We start from the raw sequence: 15,789 nt of genomic DNA, 5'->3' as shown, positions 1-15,789 counted from the left end.
GATTTTAGTCTATTTTGCTTCCATAACATGTCTTCTTTCATACTAGTATAAATCAAAAGGTCCAACATGTACATTCAGGTGTTTATTTGACTAAACCTTGTCTGTTAGTGTCTGTATATTTCTCCTATACAACCATCTTTAACGGACATTATCTCAACATTAATTTTTTTCAATACTCTGAAGCAAAAATCTCAACTTCTAAAGCACTTACATCCACTAAACTTTCCATAATCATTCTCAGCACTATTCTGAAGGTTATTACAGAAGGATTTGTTCATATGTTGTTAATTGTCTGATTTATGAGACATTTTGTTCATAAAAACATTGTGAAAACGTACCTGTACATTGGTGGTTCGACAGGTAGATGACGTTCTCTTTGTTCTTTGGTATGTCTCCATATACGACAATCTATGGAAAGAGTTAAAGATATTATTACACACACACACACACACACACACACACACACACACACACACACACACACACACACACACACACACACACACACAGTCTATCACACACACACACACACACACACAGTCTATCACACACACACTCTCTACATTATGATAAGGTTCGATTTCGTTTTATTCAACATTTAAAAAAAGGTGCAGTAAGTGATTCTGGAGAACGCTTGTTGTCAAAATCACTCAAAAACGGGCACGTTGCTAGGTACGGTGGGGCCCTTTACAGAGCCTAGGCTGTGTATTAACACCCAGTAGGAACAGGTAGATGGTGAGGAGATATTCACTGACTACTACAGAATCGCTGACCGCACCTTTAAACTGCGGGCGGGATTTTGGATTTCAAAATAACTAACCCAGCAGACTGCAGCTTTTACATAAATAAATAAATAAACAAAGAGGATTTATGCAAAATAAACCGTCGCTAGCTCTGTCTGTGTGTGTGTGTGTGCGTGTGTGTGTGTGTGTGTGTGTATCTATAGCTTATGGTGTGCACAGACAGTTTGTTTTTTTAACATTTATTTATACAGGTAAATCCCATTGAGACCGGAGACTCTTTTACAAGGGAGACCTGTTTTCCTTTCCCACGTTACCATTCACACACACATTCATACACCGATAGCAGGCTAACTATCGACATTCACACGAGGCAAGGTGGGTGAAGTGTCTTGCCCAAGGACACAACAACTATGACACAGGTGGCAGGGCGGGGATCGAACCTCCAACCCTTTGATCATCGGCCGACCCGCCCTGCCATCGCCGCTTGAACTGAGCTACTAGAAATAACAAACAATATCATAAAGGAGGAATACATATGATGGAATAAACTAAAAACCTCTTTGAGAATTTCCATTCCAAATGTGACTTTTAAACCTGCAGTGTGTAGAATTTTGGGTTTTATTTCCTAGCAGATTTTGTAGAAAGTAATTATAATATCCATACGTACATTTAATTTAGTGCATAATAGCTGAAAACATTTTTTTGAATTATTATTTTTTCCCTTAGAAAGGGTCTCATATATGTCCATATTTCTGCATATTTTGGACCAAGGCCTAGTGGCCGCCATCTTGAAAGTGTCATAGTTGGAATGTCATCAGGTGCATTGTTTAAAATGTTTAATTGTTCTTGTCCTTGAAGGCCACTGTAGCTTCTGTTATTATTCCAAAGGGGTGGGGTTACCCTGGGAGCGTTGCATTCTAGAACTTTGTAGAACTTTCTTGATGATGTCATATTACACACTGCACCTTTAAAATGGTATTTACACCACTTTTTCTACTGTATGCAGAATGTTACACGTCTACACACACACACACACACACACACACACACACACACACACACACACACACACACACACACACACACACACACACACACACACACACACACACACACACACACACACACACACACACACACACACACACACACACACACACACACACACACACACACACACACACAGCGTTATATTTTCACAGCTAAGCCTCAGTTAATATTGCACAGACAGAGTTCGTGTTGGATTAAGATAATTGTCGTTTGTTCCGCACACCCAACAACCAACTGTTAAAGGAGCGGTTACAAAACAGGCGAAAGAATGTGGACTTTCTAGCTTTGCAATGCCTGTGTGTGTGTGTGTGTGTGTGTGTGTGTGTGTGTGTGTGTGTGTGTGAGAGTGAGTGAGTGAGTGAGTGAGTGAGTGAGTGAGTGAGTGAGTGAGTGAGTGAGTGAGTGAGTGAGTGAGTGAGTGAGTGAGTGAGTGAGTGAGTGAGTGAGTGAGTGAGTGAGTGAGTGAGAGAGTGAGAGAGTGAGAGAGTGAGTGAGTGAGTGAGTGAGTGAGTGAGTGAGTGAGTGAGTGAGTGAGTGAGTGAGTGAGTGAGTGAGTGAGTGAGTGAGTGCAGTCTATGGTGTATTCATAACTTACACTTTACATGGTGATATTTTAACTGTTTCAAGATGGTTAATTTGTCACATACACATTAACAATTCCAGCAGGAGTGTGTGTGTGTGTGTGTGTGTGTGTGTGTGTGTGAGTGTGAGTGTGTGTGTGTGTGTGTGTGTGAGTGTGTGTGTGGCAGTCCATTAGCAATGAACTTCCTAAGTCCCAGGCTCCTCTCAACAATGTGATATATAGGCGGAAAAACACAGGTGAAGAGAGCAACACCTGAGACACAAATAAACACAACAGTAGAGCAAGGACAAGAAGAAATACTCTCTCACACACACACACACACACACACACACACACACACACACACACACACACACACACACACACACACACACACACACACACACACACACACACACACACACACACACACACAGTGTAGAGATAAGGTGCACCATAGAAATATATAAGTTGATCTAGAGTAATAACCCTATGAAAATGCACATATCTGCATTGAGAGAGTGTGTGTGTGAGTGAGTGAGTGAGTACATGTGTGAGTGAGTGAGTGAGTGAGTACATGTGTGTGTGTGTGTGAGTGAGTGAGTGAGTGAGTGAGTGAGTGAGTGAGTGAGTGAGTGAGTACATGTGTGTGTGAGTGAGTGAGTGAGTGAGTGATATATATTGTCTGTAAGCAGCTGTCCACTGTATTTCTATTATTAGACTGTATAATAATGGGCTGAATTCCCCAACGTTAATAAAACGGTTCCATATATATTGTAGTGTGTGTGTGACCACTCTATACAGTGTGTGTGTGTGTGTGTGTGTGTGTGTGTGTGTGGGGGGGGGGGGGGGGGGGGGGGAACTTAATGCAATTAAACTAGTAAAAGTACATTGTGTACTGTAGAAGATTTCTGGTAGTTCGATTACATTCATATTCGCACAGCTTTGAAGCCGGAATAATTGTGCAGCATTTATGTACAGTAGGTCTATAAACATACAGTTACACACACACACACACACTAACCCGGCTATACATTGTGAGGACATTCATTGACATAATGCATTCCCTAGCCCTTTACCCTAACCCTCAAAACTAAATGCCTGACCCCAACCCTTACACTAACACACACACACACACACACACACACACACACACACACACACACACACACACACACACACACGTATATAAAAACACGATTCCCTCACCTCGACTCCTGTGTAGTTTTCAAAGAAGAAGAGCACCATACTCTGGTACACGCAGTACAGTCTGTCGTCCACTTTATGATACACTTTCTTGGGCAAGACAGCCGACATACACCGCCAAACGCCCCACGAAAGCAGGTATGCGGGCGCTGTCCCAAGCATTATCGTAGCAGGAAACCAGTACCGCAGCGAGTATGTGTGTACAACCAAGGATAGCAACATTATGCCAGTCTCCCAAAAAAACCACACAACACTAAATTAAAATTCACTCAAAAAAATCCCTGAAACAGCACGTTTTTGTAGCGCTACTACACACACTTTTCGTCAGCTGACAGCACCCCTGGCCTACTTGCGAAAACACACCTGCCCAGAAGAGTCCCAAGTCAGCGTAAAGTAAGAAAAAAAAAAGTGAAAAAGCTGCAGCATACAGTGTAGAGATTGAGCTAGCTGGCTGGACAGATGCTAATTTTAACCTTGTGTGCAACAAAAACGTGGCTAGCCCTCAAGTCAAGCTAAAAAAGCGCTAACGAGACGTCCACACAAACACACACATGGCGATAAATTAAAACAAAAAAAAACGTGATGAACCACAGTTATCTGATTAGCAAATACATCTCTAGAGCATTGCCCTGAACCCAAGCACCAAACATTAGGAGACAACGTTAGCCCACTCGTTAACGTTTTTAAAGTTTCCGTTAGCGCTACATTTGAAATTTAACGGTCCCTTCTAACGGTTACCATTAAGTGTCACCCTAGCAACAGGCGCAGTCGTTAAAAAGCTAAAAATTATCCTCTATTTCTGCTTCATCTTTATCCAGCTAGCTGTTGCAAAACTAGCTCCTTGCTTCCTTGCAGCAAATGTCACACTCTCACACACACACACACACACCACACACACACGCCTCCCATACGTAATGCCACTCTGCAGCAACGACGAAGCTGATTGGTCAACTGACGCGGCGGAGTCTGACCAATGGGCGAGAGCGTTCCGTGAATTCCATACGTTCTTTTTTTATTTTTTTTTAAATAACTTTATTGTAAATATTGAGCAGTACAGCAGCAGGAGGGTTATGTTATAATAATATTATTTTTTTTTTTTTACAATCTATGGTAGTAGGTTTTTTATTTTATTTTTTACTTACTTTTTTTTATTTTTTTATTTTTTTACTAGGCAAGGCAAGTTTATTTATATAGCACAATTCAAACACAAGGCCACTCAAAGTGCTTTACAGGGGCAAGATTAAAATACATAAAACACATTAGAAGACATTATACTATTATCATGAACCTTTGTAAGTTGATTATTCAAATAAAAACAATACATTTTTGTAGGCCTTTTTTTCTTTTTCCATAAATGTTGGACTAAATATGCAATTGTAGCAATATTTATTAATTATGCACATTTCCAACTCTATAAAAAGTCACGTGCAAATAGAGAAGCAATGGTCAAAGTAAAAAATACATTAATTTCATTTTATGGCCCAAAAATATTTTTAGTTTCAGTAGTTAACTACACAAAACATTGGCAAAAAAGTAACTTAAAGGTGCAGTGTGTAATATGACATCATCAAGAAAGTTCTACAAAGTTCTAAAATGCAACACTCCCTGGGTAACCCCACCCCTTTTGAATAATAACAGAAGCTACAGTGGCCTTCAAGGACAAGAACAATTCTAAATTCTAAACAATGCACCTGATGACATTCCAACTATGACACTTTCAAGATGGCGGCCGTAGGCCTTGGACCAAAATATGCAGAAATATGGACATATATGAGACCCTTTCTAAGGGAAAAAATAATAATTAAAAAAATAGTTTTCAGCTATTATGCACTAAATTAAATGTACTTATGGATATTATAATTACTTTCTACAAAATCTGCTAGGAAATAAAACCCAAAATTCTACACACTACAGGTTTAACTACACAAAACATTGTCAAAAAAGTAACTTAACTACTTGAATCACTACACAAATATTTTTTTCATTTTTCATTTAACTTTTATTTATCCTCGAGAGACCAATTGAGGGGTGACGCTCATTTACAATGACGTCGAGTTCAAAACAAATTCAAAGGAAAAACAACAATACATAAACAATATTCAATGCAAAAACATCAAATACACTACAACAGGCGAAGAGAAAAAAAAAACAATTTAAACATTTACACAGTGGTGAAGAGTGGCAGCAATTAAAATGAAATGGGTGAAAGTACAATATAGCCTAATTAAAACAGTTACAGGTAGAGTTTGGCAGATTTAAGATAGTTTGTTTAAATTGGTTAAAGGATATGAAGGTATTTAGTTTAATTTGTTGCTGTAAGTTGTTCCAGGAGTCTAATATGTAGTTGTACTGCAAAATGTAGGTAAACCAGTTCGATAACATGTATATGACAATTTCTGACAATTTCTCACAAGTATTTACAATACTTAGTATAAATTAAACATAGTACAAGTATTAGTTAATTGTGGAATCCTATGTGAAAACCATAGTATATAAAACAAACCTTTAACCAATTTAAACAAACTATCGTAAATCTGCCAAACTCTACCTGTAACTGTTTTAATTAGGCTATATTGTACTTTCACCCATTTAATTTAATTGCTGCCACTCTTCACCACTGTGTAAATGTTTCAATTGTTTTTTTTGTTTTTTGTTTTTTTCTTCTCTTCACCTGTTGTTGTGTATTTGATGTATTTGCATTGAATATTGTGTATGCATTGTTGTTTTTCCTTGGAATTTGTTTGAACTCGACGCCATTGTAAATGAGGGTCACCCCTCAATTGGTCTCTCGAGGATAAATAAAAGTTAAATGAAATGAAATGAAAAAAACAGCTGAGAAGATAACATGTCCTATCAGCTCCCCCTTCAGTTCAAATAAGGGAAATGCATAATGAAGAAAAAAATAGAAAAATTCATTATAACAACTGCTATAAACTATATCGATTGTATGTCATTCACCCCCCAAAAACATCCCAAAAACAAAGATAAAATGTATTCCAAAGTCCATATTACACCATCAGTGAGAAAATAACGTTTGTGAAATGTTGACAATCCAGTGACTTGACCCTGATATTCTCTGAAAAAACACAATATTGGCCAATGCTCTAAACTTTGTCCCCGTAGACTCAGAGTCAATAAAATCACCTGCAACAGCGTTCTGCCTTCAGTTGAGGGTCAGAAACATTCAACGTTCAGAGTCAATACCGGAGACTATGGCGCTAAAGGGAACATTGGTTTGGCTTTTCTCTCTAGCAGGTAATATCTATGCTTTTATGCTTTTGACTGAAATGGAGACGATCGCGAGACAGACAGAGTTTTTCTTTGACATTTTTGTTCTATCTATCTATCATAGTGCTACATTCTTGGCCATGCAGGTCATTCTTGGATTTTTTTTTTATCTCAATAAATTAGTATGAGATGTGTAAAGTACATTTGTCTTAAAAAAAGTTTATAAAAGGTGTGATATAACCTGGAGTGTTTGTGTGTGCGTGTGTGTGTGTTTGCTTGTGTGTGCGTGTATGTGTGCGTGTGTGTGTGTGTGTGCGTGTGCGTGTGTGTGTGCGCGTCCACGTTTGTGTGTGTCTGTGTGTGTGTGTTTGCAGTCTTGTCCTTCTCTGCAGCTCAGGGTGAAACTGTAGAACATTATTGCACCTCAAAAACTTTGGAGAACTTTTCAGCTGATCTCAAGGTAAGAAACTGTTTTCCTTTTATGGACTACAAATTAGTATATGTTGTAGTTTCAGAAGTTAACAACACAAACAGTGACATAATTACATGGATTTAAATACACCACAACACTGGTCAAGTTCAATTCAAGGGTTTATGAATACATTATTATGGATTTTATTAAAAAAGTCATTAACCGGGGCGCTCCGGTGGCGTAGTGGATAGAGCGCGTACCATATTGGCTCCGGCCTTCGTTGCAGTGGTCGCAGGTTCGAATCCGACCCGTGGACCTTTACTGCAGGTCATCCCCCTCTCTCTCTCTCTCTCTGTCTCACCATTTCAACTCTGTACTGTCTAATAAAAGCCATTAACCAAGTCTGAAATATTTAAAACTTCATGTCGTTGGACAATGTGGTACAATACAAGCATATCGTAGCTGTAATGTCTGGTAATAACCAACAGGTGGCAGTAGAGTGCGATGAAAGCCTGTGGTCTGTACTGAGCGCAGAGCAGAGAGCTGGCCTACTGTTCTCACTGAGGAATCTCACTGATATTTTGCACAATCACCAACTAAAAGGTACTGTGTGTGTGTGTGTGTGTGTGTGTGTGTGTGTGTGTGTGTGTATGTGTGTGTGTGTGTCTGTGTGTGTGGAATGGACATTGTGGGCGCCTTGGGGGAAATGCACCTGTTGGAAGACCAAGAAGAAGAAGTACTATAGAATAAATAACTAAATACATCTTCACCTCATCACTTGATATTGTGGAAAGACTTGAGGCAGCAGTGGTGGATGATGCCATCTTTAGTAACTATAGCTTCTTGTCCTTGAAGGCCACCGTAGCTTCTGTAAATTCTCCCAAAGGGACGGGTTAGCAAGGGAGAGTTGCAATCTAGATTTTCAACACTAGATGCCGCCAAAGACACAGATTTCATTGAGTTAAATATGGAGTCAGTATAGGTGGCAATTATACTATCTATGGTGGCAATAAAACAAGAACTACTTTTTATTTTCTATGCTATTATATATAAACTGTTTTATATTGTACAATAGATTCCTTTGCACTACTTAGTATTTAGAATTTTATCTAATTTTAATATTGTTTGTCTTATTCTACTCTCTGGTTGCGTTCCGAATCGCATACTCTTTCTTTTTCCTATTCTACATACTACATCCGACGATAAAAAGAATCTAGTTAGGATGCAGTAGGCATACTATTGGGACATACTTTACTCTATTATTTCATCATAACATTGCGCCTTGATCTTGCCTCTTGCTTTTATATCCGTCGCACTCGCATCCCCGTTTGTTTTCATATGGAGGCTTCGTCGATGTGACGTCACTTCACGTGCGCACTGGATTGTGGGTCAGAATCGCCCAAATAGGATGCACTTTTCAACACTAACAATTTTGGCCGCATGAAGTAGGACATCCGGGTACTTCTAACCATCCTAAATCTGGCCACAAGAATCGGGACAAACTATATAGTAGAAAGTATGCGATTCGGAACGCAACCTATATTTTTTTTATATCGTTCCTATTGCACTGTGGGTCAGAGATAGACGCCATTTTGATTCTGATGTACGTCTTGCTGACAATAAATCAGAACTGACAATAAAAAACTCTGACTTTGACTTTGAATAAAACAGAACATAGGCCTGTACACTCTAAATTAATATCTAACGTTAATTTATTTCATTTTTTTTCATTCTCATTAAACCTGCAGTTTGTAGAATTTTGGGTTTTATTTCCTAGCAGATTTTGTAGAAAGTAATTATAATATCCATAAGTACATTTAATTTAGTATATAATAATAGCTGAAATTTTTTTTTTAATTGTTTTTTTTCTCCCTTAGAAAGGGTCTCATATATGTCCATATTTCTGCATATTTTGGACCAAGGCCTAGTGCCGCCATCTTGAAAGTGTCATAGTTGGAATGTCATCAGGTGCATTGTTTAAATTTTTAGAATTGTTCTTGTCCTTGAAGGCCACTGTAGCTTCTGTTATTATTCAAAAGGGTTGGGGTTACCCAGGGAGTGTTGCATTCTGGAACTTTGTAGAACTTTCTTGATGATGTCATATTACACACTGCAGGTTTAAATCTTTCAATAACCATTCATTCATTTATTGTAGAATGCCAAGGGGCCGAGCCGATGGAATGTCCTGAGCCGGAAGTTCCCGTCAATGGAGGTTTGATGTGTGCCACAGTCGATAACAAGCGCTACTGCAAACCCATGTGCAGCAATGTGAGTAAAGCACCTTTTATATACTATCTATGTTAAGCACATGATGCAAGTGAACACATGTCTATTACATGTTGCAATTTTCATATGGAAGAGAATAAGGTCCATGGGATAGATTTATTTTAAATTTTTTTTATTATTATTATTTTTTGGCATTTTCAAGCTTTATTAGACAGTACAGAGTTGAAATGTGGAGACAGAGAGAGAGAGAGGGGGAGAGGGGGGGGATGACCTGCAGTAAAGGTCCACGGGTCGGATTTGAACCTGCAACCACTGCAACGAAGGCCGGAGCCAATATGGTACGCGCTCTATCCACTACACCACCGGCGCACCCCATAGAAAAATATTTTTGAGGAGGAATTTTCTTTTTGAACCTGGAAGTTCGAATCTATCAACAAATTTCCAACTTTACTGCAGTCTTGAACTGTCAAGTTTATGGTCGACATTTAAACTTTTTCTCAAAGTGTGTAGTTAGGGGGCACTCGTGGTGTAGTGGTTAGAATGCCCCCCCCCCCCCCAACCCAACCCATAGAGTCTCAGTCCTCTTCACAGCAGACCCGGGTTAGAATCCAGCCCGGGTCGTTCTCTGCATGTCATTCCCCTCTCTGACCCATTTCATCTCTGTTTCTCCAAACTGTCTAATCAAGCATAAAAAAGCACAAAAGAATAACAAAAGAAAAGTCATCCTCTCATTGTTTTCCTATCTATCCCATGGCCCTATAACTCCTCCATATATTTGCTAGTTAAAGGCTGTGTTGCATAATGTGTCTGTGTTTTCTCAGGGCTATGATTTTGGCTTCATAAGGAGGAGCCGTGTGTTCGATGAATGCAGCAAGCAGACAGAGTATAAATGGAATACACAGTACGTGGGAGGAAACAAGCTCGCTGTCTGCAACGGTGAGGACTTTATTGACCTACTTAAGAGTTCAATTTGATCATTTTTAAGTCAAAAGCTAGAGAAAGTAATCAAATAGTTGACTTTAAAAGGTGCACTATGCAGTTTCAGGGGAGGGGGATTATTGTACATTTGCAGAAGAGTATCGCAGACGTGTATTTTCTTAGTATTGAATCATTCTATCATCGTAAATCAAAAGTGAATTATTTTGAGACACCTGGAACCAAACGTAAGATTAGAATATGTGTGAGTTCTGCAGGGGAATCTCCTCACAATCTGCTACCTGTCTGTACTGTGTGTTCACTGTAAAACAAAAGTGTTAATACACAGCCTAGACTCTGTGAGACTCTGTGAAAGTTGATTTTATTTTTTTATTTATTTATTATTATTCTTCCGGACAATTACACATAATACATAATTTTCTCATTGCATATTCATACATATTACTTTGTGTTATCGATTATTATTGTTATTGTTATTTTAACTTTCCTCTAACTCTCCGTTTCTCCAGAAGCATCAGTCCGTGTTGGCGGATCAGCGACGGCATATTTCCCGGTAGAATGTCAAACACTGAAGACCATGAGCTCCATCCACAGCAGCTTCACCGAAGGTTTCATGGCCGAACTCAGAGAAGCTCACGGGGGAGAACCAGAGCACGCCTGCCTCGTGTGTGGATGAAGAATACGCGGTTAAGAAAGTGTGTGGAAAGAAATGCATATTGTGAAATAAATCAAGAATCAAGAATAAACCTAATTTTGAACCTGAATTAAGTCCAGTTTTAAAAAAAATTTCAGGTGTGTCAAGAAGGTAGATACTGTTTCCGCTGGATGTAGTTACAACACAGTTTTTTGAGTCTCTTGAGTGAATAAAAGTAGGCCTATCATTTATGAATTATTTAAGATTTAACAAATAGTGCTGAGAATGATTATGAATATTTAAGTTTATGTAAATTGAGATTTTTGGTTCAGAGTATTGCAAAAAAAAAAATAATGTTGAGATAATGGACGTTTAAGATGGTACCATGAGCTCCACCCACAGCAGCTTCACCGCAGGTTTCACGGCCGAACTGAGAGCGACTCACGGGGGAGAACCAGAGAACGCCTGCCTTGTGTGTGGATGAACCATAGATAGGATATACTGTACATGAATGATTGAATGAATGGGATGGCAGCGCGGGTAAGAGAAGAGTGTTGGGGGAAGAAATGTATGGATAATGAAATAAATGTATTGGTGTGAACGTCAATAATTAAAGAAACATTTTTAAAAAACTGAAAATGAAATTTAAATTGGAAAATTAAAAGTAATTTTGAATCTGAATGTTTACGTCCAGTTTTAAATGTGTTCAGGTTTGTCAAGAAGAAGGTAGATACTGTTTCCGCTGGATGTAGTAAGTAACAACCCAGTTTTTTGAGTAAATAAAAGTATAAATAGGCTAATGAATTATTTTAACTTTAACAAAAACCTTCAGAATAGTGCTAAGAATGATTATAGAAATTTTAGTTGATGTAAGTGGTTTTATAAGTTGAGATTTTTGGTTCAGAGAATTGAAAAAAAAAAAGCTAATGTTGAGATAATGGCCGTTAAAGATGGTTGTATAGACCAAGAAAAGTGTGTTGAAAGAAATGCATCGATAGTGAAATAAATGTCCAAAAATACTATGGTAGAAAAAGATTAAGAGATGCAGCATGCTGAAAAATACCCAGATACCCTAATACATCCGGTCGTAATTTCTAGTGTAGAAAGAAACACTTTAAAAATGGTGGACTATCCCTTTAAGAACTGGTCCGAATGGGTTGTCTTGTCCGCTGTGTATTTCTGCTAACGCGCCCAGACGTTTGGGCTCACGCAGGTCAAGGTTAAAACGTTAAAAAGGAGATTGCCGGATCTCATTAGAGCGCAGCCATTGACGTTCCACATTATTCTATTAGGAATCACTCTAATCAAGAGTGGAAACGACCCGTACAATGACCCGGTGTGTGTGTGTGTGTGTGGGGGTGTGTGTGTGTGTGTACGTTTGCATGTGTGTGTGTGTGTGTGTGTGGGGTGGGGGTGTTTGTGTGTGTATGTATGTGTGTGTGTGTATGTATGTGTGGGGTGTGTGTTTGTATGTGTTTGTGTGTGTACATGTATTTGTGTGTGTGTGTGTATGTGGACAGAGAGAGAATGACCCTGTTTGTGTGTGTACGTGTGTGTGTACATGTGTGTCTATGTGAATGTGTTTGTGTGTCCGAGGGAGAGAGAGAGAGAGAGAGAGAGAGAGAGAGAGAGAGAGAGAGAATGACCGTGTGTGTGTGTGTGTGTGTGTGTGTGTGTGAGAGGGGGACAGGGAGAGGGGGGAATAGAGAGAGAGAGAGACTCAGAGTGTGTGTAAGAGGAAGAGAGACAGAGAGAGAGAGAGAGAGAGAGAGAGAGAGAGAGAGAGAGAATGACCGTGTGTGTGTGTGTGTGAGAGGGGGACAGGGAGAGGAGGGAAAGAGAGAGAGAGAGAGGGAGAGAGAGAGTGAATGACCCAGTGTATGCGCTGACAGAGCGGGTAATCGCCAATTACTGTAATAACCGTCTGTGCACCACAGACTGTATATAAATGAGCTGTGGACTAACAGAGGTAAACTGCAGTGTCACATGTCTACCACTGGGGGGGCCACAGACAAACAGCCCATTACATTACCCCTTCGTTCCAATCCCCATACTTCCCTACTATTTAGTATGCCAGAAAAAGATTTAGGATGTCCCAATACATGCACGTCAATTGTAGTATGCTGAAAATACATAAATGCCCCACTAACTCCAATAGCATTTTGCAGTATTCGTCTTTATTCTTGACATTTCTCGACATAATGAAAACTTTTTTTTCCTCTCCTGTGGCGCTAAAACTCTTCTGTACGTATGTAGTTAAAAGAAAGAGTATGTGATTTGGAACGCAGGGTACATTACATTCAGCTGACACTTTTCTAAAAGATTCTCCACGATTCTCAATGGGATTTACCAGTATAAATAAAGGTTAAAAATAAATGAAAAATACTTCCATTAAGTGCATTCAACCATGAAGGTACAAACTCAGAACAGCAAGTACATTAGCTTCAAATAACAAACTACAGAGTGCCACACATATACAGCTCCGGAAATAATTAAGAGACAAGTCTGGATATTTCTTAAATCTTCATCTCTACATAACTTAATGAAAATGCTCTAAATGACAAAAGATGTATTGGAATTTGGTAGAAATGTTGTCAGTAGTTTATATTATAAAACCAAAATGTTCATTCTACTCAAACATATGCCTATAAATAGTAAAAACGAGAGACACTGAACATTTGGAGTGGTCTCTTCATTTTTTCCGGAGCTGTAAGTGCTACATGTACAGTAGGTGCAATATGTATGTTTCTTCAAAAAATTCTAACATTTCTCAGAAAATTGTAATACACAGAAAACCATTGTTTTAGTCCAAGTATTCAACACGCTTTCATGATGATATCCATAAGTTAAACATTTTACCCTTTTATATACTGTACTATCTATGATTTTACCCTATTCACCTGCAGTGTTTTACCTTAGTCTCGTAATGTTACACAGTGTACACTAGACTAGAGGGCAGTATAAAATCACTTTTTTTGAATCCCATAACACAATTATGTGCCCAAAAATTTCTTACAGACACAACTATATTTGAAGATAGTAACAGCCACAATAAGTGAATTTTGGGCTTAAGAAAAAAAGGAGGAAAAACTTAAAAAAAATAATTGTTAATAAAATAAAAAGTTTTTCAGAAATGTTTGAATAAATGTGCAAACTTGATAATATGTATATATAAGTGGGCTAGGGGTAAGGGGAGTTACATAGTACTAGGGCTGCAACTAACGATTATTTTGATAATCGATTAATCTGTCGACTATTTTCTCGATTAATCGATTTGTGTTTTGGTCCGTAAAATGTCAGAAAATTGTGAAAAATTGTGATACATTTTCCAAAGCCCATGTTGACGTCCTCAAATGTATTGTTATGTCCAAAACACACAGATATTTCAGTTTCCTGTCATAATAGGATTAAAGAAACCAGAAAATATTCACATTTGAGAAGCTGAAATCAGAGACTTTGGACATTTTTTATTAAAAAATTACTCGAAACGATTAATCGATTATCAAAATAGTTGCAGATTATTTTAGTAATCGATTAATAATCGATTAGTCGATTAATCGTTGCAGCTCTAATAATATGTAACTAATTATGAATGTGCATCTCTTTAAAAACCCACATGAGCTATACCACTCCTTGTGCATTCAGAATTTTTTTTTGGTAAAGACTGCCACCCATTTCAACTCTGTACTATCTAATAAAAAGCTTGAAAAATGTCCCAAAAAATAAAAAATTTAAAAAATCTAGATGTTGGATGAAGCCAGAGTTAAAATCTTAATTTCTTCGTGACTCCGAGTCCCTCACCATCTTCCAGTCCAAACTCAAGACCCCCATCTCTTCTCCTCCGCCTACCCCCTAGTTCACCCACCAACCCAACTCTACATCTTCTCTTTGTTTGTTTATTGTTTTGTTTTTGTAAAGCGCTCTGAGTGAGAGAAGAGCGCTATATAAATAAAATTTATTATTATTGACAACAACATTTTTATTTTTGTATTTTGTTTCAGCTTTTTTCAAGTAACAAAGTCAAAGTGTTAACTTAAAGGCCTACTTCACCGGTTTGAATATGAAGGTGTATTGAATTCTGAGATCCTATGTAGTATAAATGTGCGAAAAAAATTGAAATCGGTTCATCCTAGCCTGAGAAAAGGCAGAAAGAGTGTTTTTTTAACCCTATATTTCTCCTTCTCGTGACATCACAGAAAGAGAAATATAGGGTTAAAAAAAAAACTTACTTTGTAAATATTACTGTGATGTCTTTTACTGTGACATCACAGTAATATTTACAAAGTACGTTTTTTTTTAACCCTATATTTCTCTTTCTGTGATGTCACGAGAAGGAGAAATATAGGGTTAAAAAAAAACGTACTTTGTAAATATTACTGTGATGTCACGAGAAGGAGAAATATAGGGTTAAAAAAACTGCCTTCTGCCTTTTCTCAGGCTAGGATGAACCGATTTCAATTTTTTTTGCACATTTATACTACATAGGATCTCAGAATTCAATACACCTTCATATTCAAACCGGTGAAGTAGGCCTTTAACAGTAACATATTCTAAAGACAGTCGCTATGTACTGACTCACAGAATGACATATTGCTTTTTTCATTTAACATGTAAAGTAAATATCACAGAAAATGATATATGATGTCTTTCCTTCCTGCCTTCTGTCTTCTCCCTGTCTCCTGTCTATTCACAAGATCCTTTGTGCTTTGATTTGTATTATTAATGGTAAGAGTTTGTTCAGTGTGTGTGTGTGTGTGTGTGTGTGCGTGGGTGTGTGAGTGTGTATGTTTGT

General features: G+C 38.2%; 1 protein-coding gene across 2 annotated transcripts in view; it reads right to left on the bottom strand.

The window, feature by feature from the left end:
- Window positions 1-4,410, bottom strand: part of agpat5 (1-acylglycerol-3-phosphate O-acyltransferase 5 (lysophosphatidic acid acyltransferase, epsilon)) — a 15,228-nt gene extending 10,818 nt beyond the window's left edge. Inside the window, exons 1-2 of one of the 2 annotated variants that reach the window (XM_080036704.1) lie at window positions 4,300-4,410; window positions 339-408 (exon numbers count right to left, since the gene is read on the bottom strand). In XM_080036704.1, coding sequence (XP_079892830.1) covers window positions 339-408; window positions 4,300-4,302 — 73 coding nt within the window. In that variant the 5' untranslated portion in view covers window positions 4,303-4,410. Of the gene's footprint in view, window positions 1-338; window positions 409-3,564 lie in introns of both variants that reach the window. The other variant, XM_080036703.1, reaches the window with a different exon arrangement.
- Between the last annotated feature and the right edge of the window lie 11,379 nt (window positions 4,411-15,789).

This window comes from Ammodytes marinus, assembly GCF_949987685.1.
Source record: "Ammodytes marinus genome assembly, chromosome: 11".
Classification (NCBI taxonomy): Eukaryota; Metazoa; Chordata; class Actinopteri; order Uranoscopiformes; family Ammodytidae; genus Ammodytes; species Ammodytes marinus.
The sequence above is the reverse complement of the archived record's forward strand: the minus strand, read 5'-3'. Positions and strand labels throughout refer to the sequence as shown.